General features: G+C 41.2%; 1 protein-coding gene across 1 annotated transcript in view; it reads left to right on the forward strand.

Annotated features, from left to right (window-relative positions):
- The window catches only part of EIF3L (eukaryotic translation initiation factor 3 subunit L), a 76,707-nt gene that overhangs the window by 33,014 nt on the left and 27,745 nt on the right, over nt 1-15,948 (forward strand). The window contains exons 7-9 of the mRNA XM_030208144.1: nt 4,322-4,395; nt 8,004-8,175; nt 8,389-8,543. Coding sequence (XP_030064004.1) covers nt 4,322-4,395; nt 8,004-8,175; nt 8,389-8,543 — 401 coding nt within the window. The remainder of the gene's footprint in view (nt 1-4,321; nt 4,396-8,003; nt 8,176-8,388; nt 8,544-15,948) is intronic.

Consider the following 15,948-nt stretch of genomic DNA (forward strand, 5'->3'; position numbering starts at 1 on the left):
TGTGTTAGATTGTATCCAAAGTCTCAATTTTACCTTTGCTTGGTGCACTTGTAGTAATCTTCAGTCTCATAGTGATAGTCCCAGCAGAGTGAACCAAATGTTGTGTCCCATTGCAGGGGCCAGCGAGGCATGGCTAGGGATTACACCTTTTTCCTGAGTGGGAATTCAGCTTCTACTGATCAAGGGGGGGGGGGGGGGAGCTCTTCCACAAATTAAAAGGTTGTTCAAAGCAAAGACAAGGAACAGACCTGTGGTTCTCAGAGTCTGCTAATGTGGATTTCATCAGAACCACATTTAGTCTCAGATTCAGCGTTGGTTCTAGCCACTACACGGTTTTATAGGACCATTATAGAGAATTTAAATGCTATCCTCGGTCTCAGGGGAACCTCTAGAAGCAGAGTTGCCCTTTTCCCCCAAAAATTTGTTGTGCTTGTACGAAAGATATTCTCACTGAAGCACACACAAGAGATTCAAGGACAAGCTTTCCAATCTGTTCTTTTGTGACTGCAGGCAATTTAGCTTCAAAGCACAGGTGAGTTAATATAACGGATTGGGATTCCCAGTTGGAGTTTTCTGCTGCAGATACGGACTACAAACAGTCTCTGGGTCCTAACACAGCTTCCTTCACAGATCTGGAGGAGGGTGAACGTCCTGTGGGTGAGGGAGATGACACCACTAATCCACCTTTGCTGCAAAGAACTTCCTCCTTTAATTACTAGGTCCCTGCTGGCATTAAGTATATCCAAAGCTCCACTTCAAAACATTCTGCATAGGGAAATCTCATTCTTTCAGGTTAAAAAAAAAAGCTGACCAATACAAGCTCTTATTTTAGTGGTGTGGGATGCTCCAGAAGTGGGACTTGGAGTGGGAAGAGCAGTGTCCAAGCTCTATCCTTTTTTTTTTTTTTTGGGGGGGGGTGGTATTGTTAGCTTTGTGAAAAAGAAAAGCTGACAAACTAAAGTGGTTGCTTTAGTTACTGCTGTCACCAAGACTACTTTTCCCGTGGAGGAAGGTTCATCTCTAAAAGATATGCAGGCTTTCAAAGTTGAGACTTCGCTTAAGCAAGCATTTGATGTTGCTTCTCTAGGTTTGCAGTAGCAATATGCAATTCCTATGTTTCCAAGACATCCCTCCTTTACTACTACAAGTTTGTAGTTCTTAGCAATATATGATCTGATAATTATACTGAATGATTTTTTTGTAGTTCTTATCTTATGGTAATCCGCTTGGACGTAAGCTGGATATAAATACAGAGAATAGAATAGTGATGGTAGTTGTCTATCCAGAAGAGGTTTTCACAGCCTTGGATCTCTGATGCATACCTGAATTTCCAGTCTGGCAGCTGCATCAAAGATCCTTGAGATTTGTGATTCTAGATCAGCATTTTCAGTTCAAGACAATACCCTTTTGGACTAGCTACAGCACTAAGAGCCTTTCTAAAGTCATGATTGTGGTGCAGCTTTTCTCCGCTAAGAGGGAATCAGGGTTCACCTTTATCTGGATGACCAGTTGATCAGAGATGATACATATCTGCAGAGCAGGTTCATTCTCCTTTACAGTCTATGGAGTGGGTGACCAATCTTGACAAGAGCAAGTTGATTTCCATTCGGAACCTAGAACCCGGGATGGTGTTTCTTCCTTCCCTGAGAAGAGAGAAGATACAGTCCCAAAACAAGTTGTTCCTATCCCTAGAAGCTCCCCAAGTGTTAGGATTGATGGCAGCTGCCATAGATTTAGTCCCATGGGCTCATGCTCATATAAAACCTTTGCAAAATTCTTTTCTCAGTGATGGTTGCCAGTCTCCCAGAGCTTTGACTGTCATCTTCCTTGGACATTGTAGGCCTGAATGAGCATCAATTGGTGGATCTGAAAATGCAACCTGGGTCATAAATTGTCTGGAGCTCAGAGTGGTTCACCTGTGACTTCTGCTCAGTATAGGTCAAGGCGATCAGGGTTTTCGCCAACAACTCAACAGTGGTTGCTTACATTACCACATTCTTGGTGCCTCCTTGTTTGTTAATCTCTCAAGAAGGGACTCTTGTGCTTGCCTGGGCAGAGAGGAATTTGCAGGCTCTTTCAGAAGCTTATATTGTTGGAGTTCAGAACATCCAGGTGGATTTTCGTAGCAGACACTTAGTAGATGTGGGAGAATGGGAACTTTTTCCCACAGTCTTAGCACTCCTAATGAAGCGGTGAGGTACACTGATTCTCTATCTGATGGCAACAGAAGCCAGTGCAAAGTTTCCAGACTTTTTCAGCTGGAAGAAAGAACCCAAATCCAAGGACCTGGATGCTTTGGTGCAGCCCTGGTCTCCAGATCAGCTCTTGTTCCTGTTTCTGACGCTTCCAGTGCGTGGCAGGGTTCTTAGAAAATGTTCATTTATTCAGTGAAATCATTCTAGTAGCTCCAGAATGGCCAAGGAGATTGTGGTTTACAGATCTAATTTGTGTTGATCAATTGACCATTATACCTTCTGCAGGTGAGGGGCTTTCTTCAAGGCCATCTCATAGTGGAAAATCCTGCTTCCTTCTGCTTTATGGATTGGCTCTTGAATGGTCTTTAAAGTTTCTGATTGTCGTTGTTTCAGGCTAGAAAGAGTTCCACTTCTACAACATATCCACGGGTTTAGCTTGTTTTTCAATCTTGGCATGCTGAGGGAGTGATCTCGCCCATTTAAAGCAACTATAGTTCTTATGTTGGGTTTTCTTCAGGATGGGCTTCATAGAGGACTAGCGTTAGGATCCTTGAACATTCAGGTTTCAGCATTGGCCTGTTTCCGAGCACATTTGGATAAAACCTCATTGGTGGCTCACCCTGATGTGGTCCTTTCTCAAAGGTGTAACACACATTTGTCCTCCTCTACACATAGTCTGTGTCCAGAGTGAAATTAAATCTAGTGATTAAAGCAATGGAGTGTCCTTAAGTAGAGCAACCCTCAAGGATCTCACTCTCAAAACTGTGTTTCTCCTAGTTCTCGTTGCAGTGCAGAATTTCAGAATTATAAGTGTTATCGTGTAGGGATCTCTTTCTTCATTTTACAGAAGTAGGATTTTTCATTAGGATGGTTCTACTTTTCCTCCTAAAGTGTGGTCACCATCTTATATGAGTCAGGTGTGGATGGGAGTTTAAATCATTACATTTTCTTTAAGTAATGAATTCCACAAAACAGTTTGTCCTTTTCAGTGGTCTAAAGGAGGGACATTTAGCTTCGAAGGTTATAGTTGCTTATTGGATAAAGGAAGTTGTATTGGTTACCTGTGTTTTTAAGGGTAAACATTTTCTCATTGTGTTAAGAGCACATTCTACCAGAACTACATCAGCCTTGTGTGTACAGTTGGTGCAGTGATTCCAGTTGATATCTGTAGGACAGCCACCTGGTTTTCACTTTATTCTTTTGCTAAGCATTACGAATTGAATGTGGGATACACAAGTGGAGGCTAACTTTGGTGCTGAAGTACTTTGGGCAGGGATTTATATTTCCCATCCTCTTTGAGGATTGCTTTACTACCTCCCACAGGTTCTGGCTTGATCTGGTAAGGACAGCAAGGAAGGAGAAATCATCTTACCTGATAATTTCATTTCATGTAGTCCTACCAGTCCAGATTTCCACCTAAATGCCTATTGTTGATTTTATGCAGTTTATATAAGCTTGCCTTTTTTTCTTTCATTTCAAAAGTTTTAGTTCACAGAGGGGCTCATTTTCAAAGCACTTAGCCTTCCAAAGTTCCATAGGTTTCTATGGAACTTTGGAAGGCTAAGTACTTTGAAAATATGCCTCAAAGAGTTCCACTTTTTTTTTTTTGCTCAACTTAAATTGTTATAGAATTGTACCTTTTATCTCCATTGCTTTGTCATTCAAAATACTGAAGACGTGAATCTCCACAGCACCTTTATAGGGTAGGGCTCACAAATCTTTGTTCTCTGTCTCCATCTTCTAGCTGATGGACACAAACCCACGGGTTTGGGACTGGTCTGGTAGGACTAAAGGAAAGGAAATTATTGTATAACATTTAATTTGTGCTTTCTTGTGGAAAACAGGGGAAAAAGTCAGGAAACTAGGCAGGTGTGACAAGATTCCCTGGATTTCAGTTTTTCACAGAAGCAGAGAAACCCTTGAAGGTTATTGAGGAGTGCTCTGAGAACTGCACTTTTCACCTGAATGTTGTATGGGAGCCAGAAATGGTTCATACTTAGGTCAGACACCAAGAATCAAGTCTTAGTCTAGTCTCAGTACTTCTACAGGAGTGTGCTGAGGAACCATAGGCATGATGCAGGTCTGATCTCCAGGAGCTAGAAGGGTAACTTCTCTTTCTCTCACAGATGCAGATGGCCCAGCTCCCTTGGAGCTTCCTAACCAGTGGCTGTGGGACATCATTGATGAATTCATTTACCAGGTACAGTGCCCGGTTTTTTGTAAACAGTGTGGAGCCCATTGCCTGTCCTTCTTTTTCTGTGTCTTGAACTTGACAGGTGTGGCTGTATTATAGAAGCTAATGTGTAAAGCAACATTACCGAAAAACTGAGTTTTGGATTTTTTAAATTTATTAATTTTAATTTCATTACATTCTTTTGACGAAAAGGGGTTTGAAATTTTTAGAATTTCTACCACGTGCCCATGTTTATCTGTATGTGGTCCAGGTAAGTAAAACATTGCAGTTGATGATTAGCTGAATATTCTCAAACATTAGTAGCCTGAGAGATTGAAAGTGCACAAGAAAGGAGCATATGTTTCTTTGCAAAAACTGTGTGCAATGAAATAACTACTGGTGAAAATGAAGGAAAGGTAAGAAATACAGACCAGAAACAGCTGTAGGCAAGAACAATGATGTGAAAGTTACCCCCCCCCCCCCCCCCCCCCCCGATTTCCCTTATTGCATATATGTTACACTGAATGGCTTCTGATCTTATTAAAATATATAATATTAGATAAAAGGAACCCAAGTAAACACAAGTTTTTAAATTATTTCAGATCATTCCACCGTCTTTTCCTCCCCTGCCTTACTGTGATCCTTTTTATAGCAATTTTGTTGCCATCAGCTTACCTAATTTTGTAATAAATCTGTCCATAAAAGTCTCCACATTGAGATTTTTGCCATTACAGTATTAAGCTTCTGAGATTTGTGGCAAAATGAAGCCAGATGGAGAGAGAGACCTCCAGAGCAGCTCAAGAAACATGTCTCGAGTTTTCACAGTATCATGGGACCTTTTCATAATAATTTTGAAATTATTACTTCATTTCTTTAAGGACAAAATTATCCAAGACCTAGACCTATATCACCTTTTGAAAAAGTAACTGTCTCCTTAGTTAATCAACCAATTGCCAGATTTAATTGATGAATTTTATTTTGTTTAAAGATCAGAAACCATTCAGCATGAGATATATGCAATAATAGGGGCAATCACGAGGGAGGGGGACTTTTTCACATCACTGTAGATATTGAGGGGAGACATATAAGTCATGGATTTGCAAACAGTGGGGACCCAAGAGAATGCAGTACCTTGATTACCGAAGCTGACGGAAATCATTTCCAAGTGGCTGATTTGCCGTATAGTTTTATTTTGCATCTGACGTTTTCTGGCAGTGAATCTCTGAAAAGCAGCACCCTTTGCTTGGTATTGGGGAATGAGCTGATTTTGCATAGGAGTCCTGAGAGCTCTAGGTTACTCTGTAAAGCTTTGATGTGAGCTGCTGTCCTGCCCCCACCTAGCCTATTCAGTTTTCCCTCCATACAGCTTCCTTTGGTAGTAGAGGAGGAGAGCTGTTGGCTCAGCTTAATCTTGGAGCCCCTGAGTACACTGCAGATGGAACCCAGAGCAGCAGTGACAAAGTCGTTCACTCATCCATTCTCCTGCTTGGCATTGGTCAACCCAAGACAAATTACTGTCTGAGACCATATCTTTACAGAAAAGTATTATGGGGGGAAGAGCATAATTCATGCTTTCTGGGAAGCAAAAATATTCCCTTATTTTATATTTTAGCTGAATGTATCAGATATCTCACAGCAATGAGCTATATATTAAACTGTGGTGTTATCTGAAGCTTTTACTTAAGGTTGTTTATCAAGTACCTAATAAACCATAAGGACAGTAGGTAAGTCTAACTGCTGGCATTTATAGCAGTTGGGCAAGTTCGAGTAATAATTGTGCAAGTTGTGGGACCAATTCTTTGAAAAGCTGTTATGCTCGGATTTTATTTATTTGAATTTATTACCATATTTTTACACACATAATGTGCTCAAATTGCATGTCTGTGTAAAAATAAACTGGTATGGCATGCCCAGTGCACTGTGCCAGTTTAATTTTCAAAGATACACTAACTGAAAAACTAATGCATTTGTTTTTAAGGGCTTTTCTTTTTAGGTTCTTGCAGGCATTATAAATGCACAAAACCTGCAAAAAAAAAAAACCCCCTAAAAACAAATACACTAATTTTGCAATTAGCTTATCTTAGTAACAATACACCAATATAGCATGCCAACGCATGTAGCACAAAGGGGATGTGCACAGTTTGTAAAAACGCATATAACACTTGCATTATGGACTAGATTCTATATATGACATCTAAAAAATTGGTGCCGAAACGAAATATGCCTAGGCTTATTCTATAAAGTACGCCTATAGAATAAGCCTAAATTTCCTCGAGGTTTATAGAATGCGCTAGTCTGCATGACTAAATTTAGTCGCTGGCAGATATACCAAGTAAAACTTGATGTAAATGCTGACGCCTAAATTAGGCGCAGACCAGGTGTGTTAGAAATGCCCATGACCCGCCTATTCCACACCCATGGCTACACCCCCTTTTCAACTTTGTGACTTAGAATTTACGTGCATCATACTATATATAATATGCTTTGTTCTGCGTGTAAATTCTGATTAATGCCAATTAGTATCAATTGCTTGTTGGTAATTATCAGTGCTGATTGGCTTGTTAATTTTGCTTGTACAAATCCAGAATACGACTGGGATTGCACGTGCAACTTAAGTTGTGCTATATAGAATCTGGGGATATATGTGTGAAAATAAGATAACCACCTTTATGAAAAGTTTCACCCAAAGCAGTGTACAACAGGTACAGCTTGACGTAATACAATTTTGTTAACAGCATAACAATGGTGAAATGACCAAATATAAATACAATCAACAAAGTAAACTTAGAGATGACAAATTCAATGCTGGTAATAGAACTAACATGATAGTGCCAGACATTTAACATTGTAAAACAATCGTATAACAGAAGTTTGATAACGTCCTAAATGTCAGCAGAATACAAATGATAACAAGAACATTTATATATATATTTTTTACATTTGCACCCCGCGCTTTCCCACTCATGGCAGGCTCAATGCGGCTTACATGGGGCAATGGAGGATTAAGTGACTTGCCCAGAGTCACAAGGAGCTGCCTGTGCCTGAACTGGGAATTGAACTCAGTTCCTCAGGACTAAAGTCCACCACCCTAACCACTAGGCCACTCCTCCACATAAGCAGCTATTCAACAGCAATATATTAATCATAATATCATTTTAAAAGACATACCTTGACATCTGTGAAGTGAGACAAAACAATCTCAGAAGTGCTTGGGTGTAGAGCTGGAAATTCACAATATTTCACATAGGGATCCTTTTATTAAGCTGCAGGAAAAAGTGGCCTTAGCTACGGCCATTTTTACTGCAGCCGTAAAAATGGTCCTTTTCTATTTTTTATATTAATGGCCATGTGCTAATGTTGATATATATATATATATATATGTTGTTCACAATGTCATCACAATACAAGTGAAACATCTTAATAGTTAGGCTGCATTAGAACATTCAGATAACATAGATATGATGCCAGTGCTGTTTTTACAATACAGTGAAACATCTGAATAGGTAGCCAAGGGGGCAAGGGCCATTGAGATACACAGCACAAGATTTAAACAAGCTTGCTGTTTAGATGTATAAAAAAATCTTGTGCAGCTCACTAAGGATGCAGGCTGAGTGTCCTCTCTTCTCCTTGTGCAGTTCCAGTCCTTCAGCCAGTACCGTTGCAAGACAGCAAAGAAATCTGAGGAGGAAATTGAGTTTCTGCGCTCCAACCCAAAGATATGGAATGTACACAGTGTCCTCAATGTTCTGCACTCTTTGGTGGACAAATCCAACATCAATCGACAGCTAGAGGTCTACACCAGCGGCGGTGAGAAGCACCTTTCCAGATTGGCACATTGCAGCATTACTCGGGGGGGGGGGGGGGGGGGGGCTAAGGGCCTGTCATCAAGATGACAGGGGCATCTTAAAATTGATAATCTTGCTCTATTTTCCTCCAGAGAGAGGGCTGTGGCAGATACTATGAGTCTGTATGAGGGAAATATCTCTTTCTCCTATGTCTGACAAACCCTTATCTTCCCAGGTGACCCCGAAAGCGTAGCAGGCGAGTATGGACGTCACGCCCTCTATAAAATGCTGGGTTACTTCAGCTTGGTGGGGCTCCTGCGACTGCATTCCCTGCTGGGGGATTACTATCAGGCCATCAAAGTTCTAGAGAACATTGAACTGAACAAAAAGGTAAGGGCTGTACCCCAGAGTCCTCCATGTTCTGTGCCATCCAGATCTATGCACTGGCCCTTATTCTTAAATCTCATGGGATAAAAGATAATACCCATGGAATTATACCAAGCAATGGGGTATTTTGTGTAAATTATTTTGACATTGTGCTAAAACACATCCCTGTGCTCCTGGAAGCAGCCATTGTTAGGAAGGCTCTAAATAACTGATCTCTTGCACATAGTATGTTTGTGGGAAGTCATTTATTACCCTAATGCCAATATATACAGTCACAGGGATCTGAAGGGAGCTACAAAAAGCTTTCATAAGTTGGCTTTGGAGGAAAATTAGCCTGTGCTGCATTAATATATTCCTGTTTTATGAGTAGTATTGGCTATTGCACAGTGCACAGCTGGTGGTTTTTGAATATCACCATGCTTGTCTCCTCTCTCTTATTAGTAGATGGATGGCAAATAAAGATCAGCTGACACTTTGTTTGCCTCACTTATTTTGGCCTGCACTGCCAGTCTTAGAAGCTTGACCACGTTTTTGATATTATTTCTTTTCTATGGGATTGACCACCCCCCCCCCCCCCCCCACACACACACACACACACCAAAACCCCTATGGGGTTTCAGGGTCCAAAGCGAATCAGCAAATGCAGAGTCCCCCCTAATGTGGCATGCTTGACTCTCCCCTTCACACCCTCCTTCTCCCATCAAATAACACTTTTGCTTTCACGCTTCTGCACCACTATGATGCTTTTCTTTTTTTCTCCTTTCTTCCTCATTCGTACTTGCTTTCTGCCTCTCTTGCCCCTACCTCTTGTTGGAAAAGAAGAGAGCAACAGGACATCTTACTGCTAATGTTGGGGCTAAAGGACCAGGAGAGTTACCCCAATTCACCACCTCCTAAGCTTGGTCGTGATTTTGTCTTCCTCCTCTTTTTTTTTGATGTGTAGACATTCCCACACTTAATCGTACACTCATAGCCTCCCCCTCCCTCCACAATATCTTATAACTGAGCTAAATAGTAATCTAAACAGCCACCAGAGCTCATGAAGCTTTTGTCTGGATGTTTGGCCACCTAGGTCCTGTGTCCTTGTTGGTCAATACCTAACCACCTGCCTAACGACCTGCCTTCTATCTGGGTGGTTTCTGGGAAACTGTAACCTGTGATACCAACACAACTACCCCATTATGCATGATGTTGTCAAAACTATGCTTCAGTTTTCCTCCCTTTGCATTTTCCTTCTTATATTTCTTCTGAGCCACCCTCCCCCCCCCACACACACACACAATTTCAGCTTATAACTGCTTGTGTTTGAGAATTCTTTTCTTTGCAGTTCTGTTCACCCCATCTGAAAAAGAATATAGTGCAACTACAAAAAGCTAAGAAAAGAGTGACAATGATACAGCAAATGGAACACCCCTCCTTATGACTAGAGGCTAATAGGTTAAGGCTTTTCACTTTGGAGAAAAGAAAAATCAGAGGGAAATAAGATAGAAGTTGATAAAATCGTGTGAGGTGGAATGGTTAAGTAGGGAATGGTTTAACCTGTCAAACTGCACAAAAACAAGAGGACACTCCATGAAACTAATGACCAGCATATTGAAAACAATTCATAGAAGCTTGTGGAATTTGTAGCCAATGGATGTGGTCAAGTCAGCCAGCATAGCAGGATTCCAAAGAGGATTGGACAAGTTCCTGGAGGAACAATCCATAAACAATTATTAGCCAGGTAGACTTGATACAGCCATTGCTCATCCCTGGGAAATAGATCAACTTTTTGGATCTTCTTGGTACTTGTTATCTGGACTGGCCGCTGTCAGAGACAGGATGTTGGCCTCAGTGGACCTCAGCTCTGACTCAGCATATGTTCTTATGAAAAAGCCTGTTAAATATGTGAATGTTTGTCATCCCCCCTGTCACTTCTGTCCTCCACTGAATACATTTTGAGTCTCCCGAGCCTTTGTAGGGTTTGTGTTGAGGCCCTTTTATTGTTTTAATAACCTTTTTTGAACCACTTCCATTCTCTGACATGTGTCCTCCCAATCTGTACACAATGTTCAAGGTGGAATCTCACTAGTGACCTGAACAAGAACAAATTACCTCTTTTCCCCACCAAGGATACTTTGAATACAGCCAAGCAGTGTTCCCAGTTGCTTACTGTATATACTCTAATATAAACGTATTTGAGTATAAACCAATAAGTTTTCTCCCCCCCCCCCTCAAAAAAGGGAGAAAACTGTTAACATGAATTTAAACTGAGGAGGGGAAGTTACCATACACTTAAATATACACCCCCCCCTGCCAACAATGAGTATTTCTTCCTCCACACACATACATCCTCGCAAACTGGTATGTCTTATTCCACACCCCCTCTCTTCCATTCCGCTGTTAGCAGCATTTCGCTCACAGTGTTCTTAGTACTACACTGCCATGCTATGTTTAAAAAAAACAACAACAAAAAAAAGGTTTGGGTTATTAAAAAAAATTTTTTTTGACGTTTTTTTTTTCATTAGGATAGTAACTTGGGAGGTTCTGTCTAGAAGACACTCTAGGGTTGTTGTTTTTTTTTTTTTTTTTTTGTAACTCATTGGATTCTGTTGACTTGCTTAGTGTATTCATTGGGGCACTATGGCTCACCTGGGAGTCACACAACCAGGCTGTTTCTGGAACCCTGTATCACAAATCCTGCCACCGTCCCGCACCCTCTGGAGTTACCAGGATTTTGCTTGCAGTTCTTAACCTCCTTCTGATAAAACTATGCTCTGGGGTGATGCAGGGCCTTGAGCATCTGCACATACATGCTCAGGCCCCTGCATCAACCTAGCACATAACTTTGTTTATCATCGTCTGCCGAAGGAGGTAAGTGCAAGCCAAATCCGTGTATGTGTGTGAGGCTGGGGTGCAGTGAGAAATGCGAGAAAACTCAACTATAAACAGAGATCAGCATTTTTGGGCTTTTTATGGGAGGGGCAAAATGTCAGTTTATTCAAGTATATATGGTATTTTAAACTTGTTGGATCCTAAGAAGAATGATCACAACAAAAAGGGTAAAACTATGATAGGGTTTCCTTTCAGAGTCAAACTGCAGAGAGGTTCAAAGATCTGAAAAGAACAGATACATCTGCCATGGTTTCAGATTGGAACACAATTAGCAATACTGAGTGATAAGTTAGCCCCTTTCAAGTGGCTTAAACCAAAGACGCTTTTATTTCCTTAGTTTAAATCCAATCTGATAACCAAAAAGCAGATGTTGTTCCATGCATTGTGAGGAAGATAAACAGTATTGGAGAATTGTGGTAAGAGATTATAAAACTCAGATAATCTCAGCAAAATGTTTTTATTAGTTTAGAAAGCTAAATCAAAGTAATTATCTGACCTGTCAACTCACATTTTAAGGTCCAAGAAAACAAACGGGCTGTAAGATCCAAGATAGGCAACAAGCCAGCAGATTGTGGTTGTAACAAGGATCCAATTTTATTTACAACATAAAAGCTAATACATTTAAAACTTAGATGCCTGACACAACCATGTTTCGCCCCATCAAGGGCTGTGTCAGGAACTAAAAAGCAAAAAGTGATAATTCAATTAGTACGTTTCTTATATTTTAAAAAATCCCTCTTAAAAAGTAATAAGTTAATGTAAAAGTCAGTCATGGAGACTCAAATAAGGTAATCCTGCCTGTTAGCCTTTTACCAACAGGTGACACAGTTGGATCATACCATTTGGGTATGTGAGTGTCTTATCCACCTCTCTTTATATTTTTACATTTACATGTGCAGTTTGACCTTTTTTCTGATAGTATGGTATCATTTTGGATATTATTCTTTGATTGTGATTTTTATAATTTGACTATTTATGTATTTAATTGATATGGTTTTACTGACTCACTTTCACAGTTTTATGAAGCCCCTGACGCAGTCCTTGATGGGGCGAATCATGACCATGTCGGGCATCTGAGTTTTGCATGTTAGTTTTTTTGTGGTGAATAAAACTGGATCCTTATTACTATCAATCTGTTGGCTTGTTGCTTAACTAACATTTTAAGACTCCTCAAGATATTGGAATCACAAGTTCATCTACAGTAGAGCTTGCTTGTTATTTTGAACAGAAAATCAGTTTGAGTAGAGCAGTCTCAAACTGTTCCACTGTGTACTACAGATATTGACAACACTTCTTAATTACTGTCTCTGGAAGTTTCCTCTGATCCTTATTGGGATACGTTTTCCCTTCTGATTCTGAAATGTTGTTCAAGTTATTACATTTGAGAGAGGTTTTTGTGACCTGGACCCATGCCCTGCTGCATTTTTTAAGTATCTGCCCCCTGAAGTAAATAGCAGTCCTTTTTTTGGACTACTGTTTACTCAGGTTCTTTTCCCTTGGAAATTGGTAGTATTACACGCGCTCCAGATCTGAAAGATCCTCTAAAGCCAGCTGAGTGCTCCAACTGTCGCCCAATTGCTAGACTCATTCTAGCCAAAGTAGCAGGGGTGATAGCAGCTGCCCATTTACAAGACTGTTTGGATATATTTCATCTGTTACGAAACCCTGATTGCATATCATCCAAATCTACAGTACTGAAACCTGTTTATTGATGTTGATTTCTGAACTCCAACAAATTTTAGATAAAAGTAATACTGCTGTGTAGGGTTATGTGACGCAATGCTCGGGAGCAGCTGCTAATTGCTTTTCTCCTGCCACCTCTTCATAAAACCTGCTATTATCATTCTTTGGACTCCGACTTCTTGGATTACCCTGTTCAACAAAGTTAACAGAGTATCTTGGGAGCTGACTAATTGCAATCTTATAGAGAATGGCAACCAAAGCTCCCCGAAAAGAGAAGGACAAGCAGAAGCTGCACGATGACAAAATGGTGGTGCCCGCTAGCTTAGCTGGCTCCACAATCTGCTTAGCCTGGGTAGCGGAAGTAGCAGCCGAAGTGACCAGAGCCATGAAGAATATCTTAGACAAGCGTTTAAGCCTCATAGACTCCAAATCAGAACAACTTTAAAGCAATATAGAACAGCTTACCAATGAGCTGGCTACTTATCGACACCGCACCGAGGAGTTGGAGGACAGTGTGACCACAATGGAGGAAACGCAATCCTGTTTTCAGAAAGTGCTAGTTACCTATGAAGAGAAACTGGAAGATCTGGGAAACAGATCTCGAAGAAATAATCTGTGCTTTGTGGGGCTGACAGAGCTTTTGGAAGAACGAGAGCTTTGTGGATTTCTAAAACATTGGTTGCCGCAACAACTGTCAATTTCAACCACAGGAGGCCCGCTGCTGATGGAGCGGATCCACAGAGTTGGACTCCGGCAAGCGGCGTCCTTCAAGCCTCGTGTGGTGATATGTCGCCTCACCTTTGCCCACAAGACTGCTATCTTGCAGGTGCTGCAAGGAGGTAAAGAACTGCGTTAGAATCAAAAACGTTTGTGCTTCCAGGACTATTCATCATCTGTGGTGACACAACGATGGAGCCTCTCTGCTATTTGTTCGCAGCTATTTAATTGAAAAATTAAATTTGCTTTGCTTTATCTGGCTAAGCTGAGAATCTCGCATCAGGAGGAAAGATATGTCAGTGGCAGAAGCCCAGAAATTTCTTTAGCAGCTGGATTCCGCGGAACCGCGCTTAGAGAATTCCAGACATTGACCTGATGCAAGGCCTAATCCTTTGGATTTTAACAGTGATATAACTGTTGTGAGAGACTGCTGACAAAATAGGCACTTAGAGCGCTTCACAAGCGCTTGCCTCTTGTCGGCTAGAAGTTCCTGGCGATGTCCTAATGAGAAGAAGACAGTGTGCCTTATCTCAAGGCACATCTGTTAACTAGCCTTGGTGACTTCTAACTTACACAACAGTTCAGACCTCTATGACACTCAGATACCTGCAACCATTTTGATCACTTTGGTTGTCTTTGTGGAAGGATGTTGGACTGTACGAGAGATCAGTGCATGAACAGGGATGAGGGCCCCCTCTGGGTGGAACATGTTCTGACACTGTTGGTTTGGTTTTTGTTTTTTCTTTGTAATAACCTCTTTAACTGTTACATTGTGGAAGGTTGGACTGTATAATAGACACTGATTTGGTGTGTGTGACTTGTTGGGGGTACTTGTGGCTATTTGGGGAGAATTATTTTTTTTATTTTTATTTTTGTTACATTTGTACCCCGCGCTTTCCCACTCATGTCGTAAGTAAAGACAACAATAATCAGCCACAAAGGGTTTTTTTTTTCTATGATCTCTTTAACTGTTTATGTTGTGGAAGGTTGGACTGTATAATGGACACTTTGGTTTGTGTGATTTGTTTTGGGTGCATGTGGCTGTTTGGGGAGAATTGTAATTGCAGTCAACAATAATTGGCAACAAAGGTGGTGGGATTTTTTTTATGTTTAAACGGTTTTTATTGACATTGCAGCAACATAAACATTGTCATACAGGCTCTGCATATAACGTCCATCCAACCTCGATCTAACTATACAACAATTGCTAACTAACATGCAGCATTTGTGAATTTTATTCCAACATTTATTACCCCATCAAGATGTACCTATCCTCCCCCCGCCCTCTCCAGTACCCTTCCTTACCCCCCCCCCCCCCCCCTTTTACCCCAGACCTGGAAAACCATTCAGTAACAGCCCGTGGAGTTCACCCTGCATTTAAAAGTAAACTACGACCTCTATGGCTTAGATTTTGCAGATAAGGGCCCCAGACAGCCAAAAATGTGACTCTCTTTTTCTGTGAGAACCTGGATTCTCCAGCCTCCCAAGACACCAGCTGATGTAACTGGTTTCTCCAGTGCCAGTATGCCGGAAGATCCTTGACTGTCCAGTACTGTAAGATACATTTCCTGGCCAATAAGCTCATCTTACGGAGCATTAATGTTTCAAATCGATTCTGCCCTCTAAAGGACCCCAGACTGTCTAAAATCAATTGTTCAGCTGTCTCCAGGATCCGTAGCCCCAACCGCTCCTCCCAAAAACCTCTGACTTGTGTCCAAAACCTTTTCAAAATTGGGCAGCTCCAAAACATATGCAGCATTGTGCCAGGGTGTCTTCCACATTTGAGACAATCTGGGCTGCAATTCCCTCCCATATGTGCTAGTTGAGCTGTAGTTACGTATCCCCTATGAATACAGCGATGGGCACATTCTCTCAAACGAGCATCTGATACTAACAGGGGTATTCGTGCTATCGATTTGGTGATGTCCCATGATGTTACTACAACTCCCAATTCCTTTTCCCAAGCACTCCTCAGCTGTCTGTAGTCCCTGGGGGGTCGCCATCCTGATACAGTTTTATGAAGCAAGGATATTGTGAGTTCGCCCTCACCAAAAGAGTGAAAAAATTCTCGTACCTTTTCCCCCAACCGAGTTCTCAGAGGATCTCCCGGCAAAGAAGTGATATAGTGTCGCAC

The sequence above is a fragment of the Microcaecilia unicolor genome, chromosome 1 (genome assembly GCF_901765095.1).
Source record: "Microcaecilia unicolor chromosome 1, aMicUni1.1, whole genome shotgun sequence".
Classification (NCBI taxonomy): Eukaryota; Metazoa; Chordata; class Amphibia; order Gymnophiona; family Siphonopidae; genus Microcaecilia; species Microcaecilia unicolor.